Genomic DNA, 2,930 nt, shown 5'->3' with positions numbered 1-2,930 from the left:
AACAGCATTGCTCAGATCCTACTGTGAAATATGTTCATGCAGAAACACGCTCTCTTCCAAAATGTCCTTGCACACGTGAACTTTTTTCCCTGTTTTGAAATTAATGTCTGTCCATGCTCTCTTCCTCTTTTTTGGGAGGTGGGCTCACTTGCAGGCCTTTCCTGCTCCACCCCTCCCTTGCAGGTGGACCATTTATATAATGGGACCATTGAAGAAGAAGGACAGAGGAAGACGAAAGGTTGAGAACCCATCTCTTCTTCAAGATCATATTCAGGTGAGTCTAAGACCAGAGAAGGCTAAAATGACAAGATGATTTTCTTATGGGAGATTTTATTCATCACTGAGCTGGATTAGGCTTGTCAGTACTTAGCTGGGATTCATTTTAAGCTACTTTCTTTGTAGGGCTTGTACCACATTGAAGGGCTGCCCCACCTTCCTGACGATTTGGATCTCAGCTCCTTCCAAGCTCATGAGTGAGATAGACTACAGTTGTTCTTGAAGTTCTAACATTAAAGGAGTATTTTCCCTTTAATTCTCACTCTATCCAAGGATAGTCATAGGGGATATAAAGATTTTTTTGCGGGGAGAGAACTCAGAGGAATGCAGTGATTATAGACGACAAAGAGGCAGTAAAGGTTAGGTAAAGGTTCCCAAGGAATAGAGCCAATATTTTTCTGCCTTGTGTGGTAGTCCAGACAAGAGGCACACCCAGGAGTAGTAGCTCAATCCATATTGTAAGTATGTCTTAATGGTACCTTGCAATTCTGAAAGTACATCTTTCCACCTCCGTTACCTTTATAGTCCAGGGAACTTTCTAAGAAGTTTGCCTTGAACTCATTGCTTCTGCTGGCTCAGATGCCTCTTATCTGACCACTGCCTAGCCAGTAGCTGTTCCTTCTGTCTCCCAAGATACCTTTACAATATTGCATTGATAGAACTTCCAGTTCAAGGATGTTTGAAGAGCCCTTTCATTCAGCACTAAAGAAAGTCAGCTTGGTAACTGATGTAGTTGTTGTCTGAATACGAGAGTCTGGAAAACTTTCAATAGTTTCCTTCCACTGGATGGGATGTGGCCTCCTTAGAAATTCCCTGGAGGAGCTTCTGAGGAAAATCCCCCATATTTGACAATATGGAAGGTCAAATATTTTCCATCGTAGCCAAAATAGAAAAGTCCATTTCAGTGCTAGATATTTCAAATGGAGATATTAATGTATCTTCTCCCTTTCTTCTCTGGCAGAGCTGATCATGCTGTTCAAGGGATTTGGCCTTGGGCTCTTCATAGTCGTGGCTGCTGTCACGATCCTGGGCACCTTTGGTCAGACCTATGAGGACTTCTTGACCAAGCACTATGATAATCCCAAAAGCAATGTTGGAGATCAATACTGTAATAAAATGATGCAAAAACGTGGAATGACCAAGCCCAAATGTAAGGAGGTGAACAGCTTCATCCATACCACAAAGAACAACATCATTGATGTGTGCGGGACTGGTGGAGTAGCTATTGATGACAGATTGCGACGTAGCAACAAGCAGTTCCAGGTCACCACCTGCAAGATGAAAGGATCATCCACCAAACCTCCTTGTGATTACAGGGAAAACACTTCACTCAGATATATTGTCATTGCTTGTGAGAACGGATTGCCTGTGCATTATGAGGAAGGTCAGATTTAACAGTATTTGAAGATGATATGAATTGATCGGATTGAGCCTCCCTCAAGATGGCTGCTCTTCCATGGAAAAGATCTCATTCTCTGCTGATCCTGTGGCTCATTTCCTGCACTTTTTTCATGATCTGTGCTCAATTTCTACCATTGTAACCTACCTAGATATTTGCCCTGCTTTCCTTTTTTTTTCTCTTTACCCTTCAGCCAGCACAAAACCAAAACTCTGAATATCCTAAATTTTATGTAAGTCAGCAATAATTTCTCTACCACATGCTTTAAATTGAATGATTAAAAAATAAACAAAAAGTTGCATTACATCTCTGTAGTTTGTGTGGCTTCATTTTCATTTTAAATATTTTTGCTTTTTTCAAAGACGGGATGACCAGATTTATCCTGCATTAAGCTGAGGGAAATCTTGTTCTTCTTAAATTGTTCTTGATTCATTCTCTCTGAACACATCAGGGTCCCGTTTGTGATGGCCACCAAGTCTTATTCTTTTTCTTTTAAATATGAATAGCTCTTCTGAAACAACACAGCAGTGTGGTGTAGCTCAAGATATTTTAGTTGGAAGGTATGTAAAGCCAACCATCAAGAGGAGAAAGTGCACTATAGTTAACATGCTTTAGTTGTATTCACACAAGCTCTGGTCTCAGGGAATCCTAGTTCTAGTGGCTATCTTAGAAGGACACTCTGCTCTCACAACAGCTGACGTTATTGCAAACTGAACTGAAAGATTTACCCATTTCCACTCCTTTCTTCCCCTCTATCATCTCTTTGGTATAGCTACAACTGAAGGGGCTGGAATTCTGGGAGTTGAAATCTAAACAACTTAAAGTTTTCAAAGTTGAGAAACACAGCCTTAGACCGTCTCAATTGGACCTGAGATGTCTGTCTTTGTCCCATTTTTTTTAACCCAACACAATGAAGAGACTCATCCAGTCACAATAATAAAATGGCCAGACCATAAATCATTTCATGTATCATGGGATGCTGCAATTGTTGTAAGATTGAAAAATGGTCATAAGTTACTTTTTTCAGTGATGTTGTAACTTTGAACAGTCATTAAATGAAAGTTGAGGACTATCTGTTGAAAGAGCATCCAAGTAGACAGTGCTATGTACCAATACTATGTCAAAAACCCTCTTCAATAGATCACTGTTTAATATTTTCCTGAAATAATGAAGTAGAGACCAACCTGGTTTCAAGGGACAGAAACTTCCACAACATTGGTACTACCACATTAAAAAGAGCATTTCCAGAGCTTAT

General features: G+C 40.2%; 1 protein-coding gene across 1 annotated transcript; it reads left to right on the top strand.

The window, feature by feature from the left end:
- Positions 1-1,240: 1,240 nt before the first annotated feature.
- On the top strand, positions 1,241-1,671 carry LOC107302476 (ribonuclease-like). The gene has a single exon (XM_015831583.2). It carries the CDS (start codon positions 1,246-1,248, stop codon positions 1,669-1,671), a length of 426 nt encoding a protein of 141 aa, XP_015687069.2. The 5' UTR covers positions 1,241-1,245.
- The last annotated feature ends 1,259 nt before the right edge of the window (positions 1,672-2,930 follow it).

The sequence above is a fragment of the Protobothrops mucrosquamatus genome, unplaced genomic scaffold (genome assembly GCF_001527695.2).
Source record: "Protobothrops mucrosquamatus isolate PMUCROS unplaced genomic scaffold, P.Mucros_1.0 scaffold_264, whole genome shotgun sequence".
NCBI lineage: Eukaryota > Metazoa > Chordata > Lepidosauria > Squamata > Viperidae > Protobothrops > Protobothrops mucrosquamatus.
The sequence above is the reverse complement of the archived record's forward strand: the minus strand, read 5'-3'. Positions and strand labels throughout refer to the sequence as shown.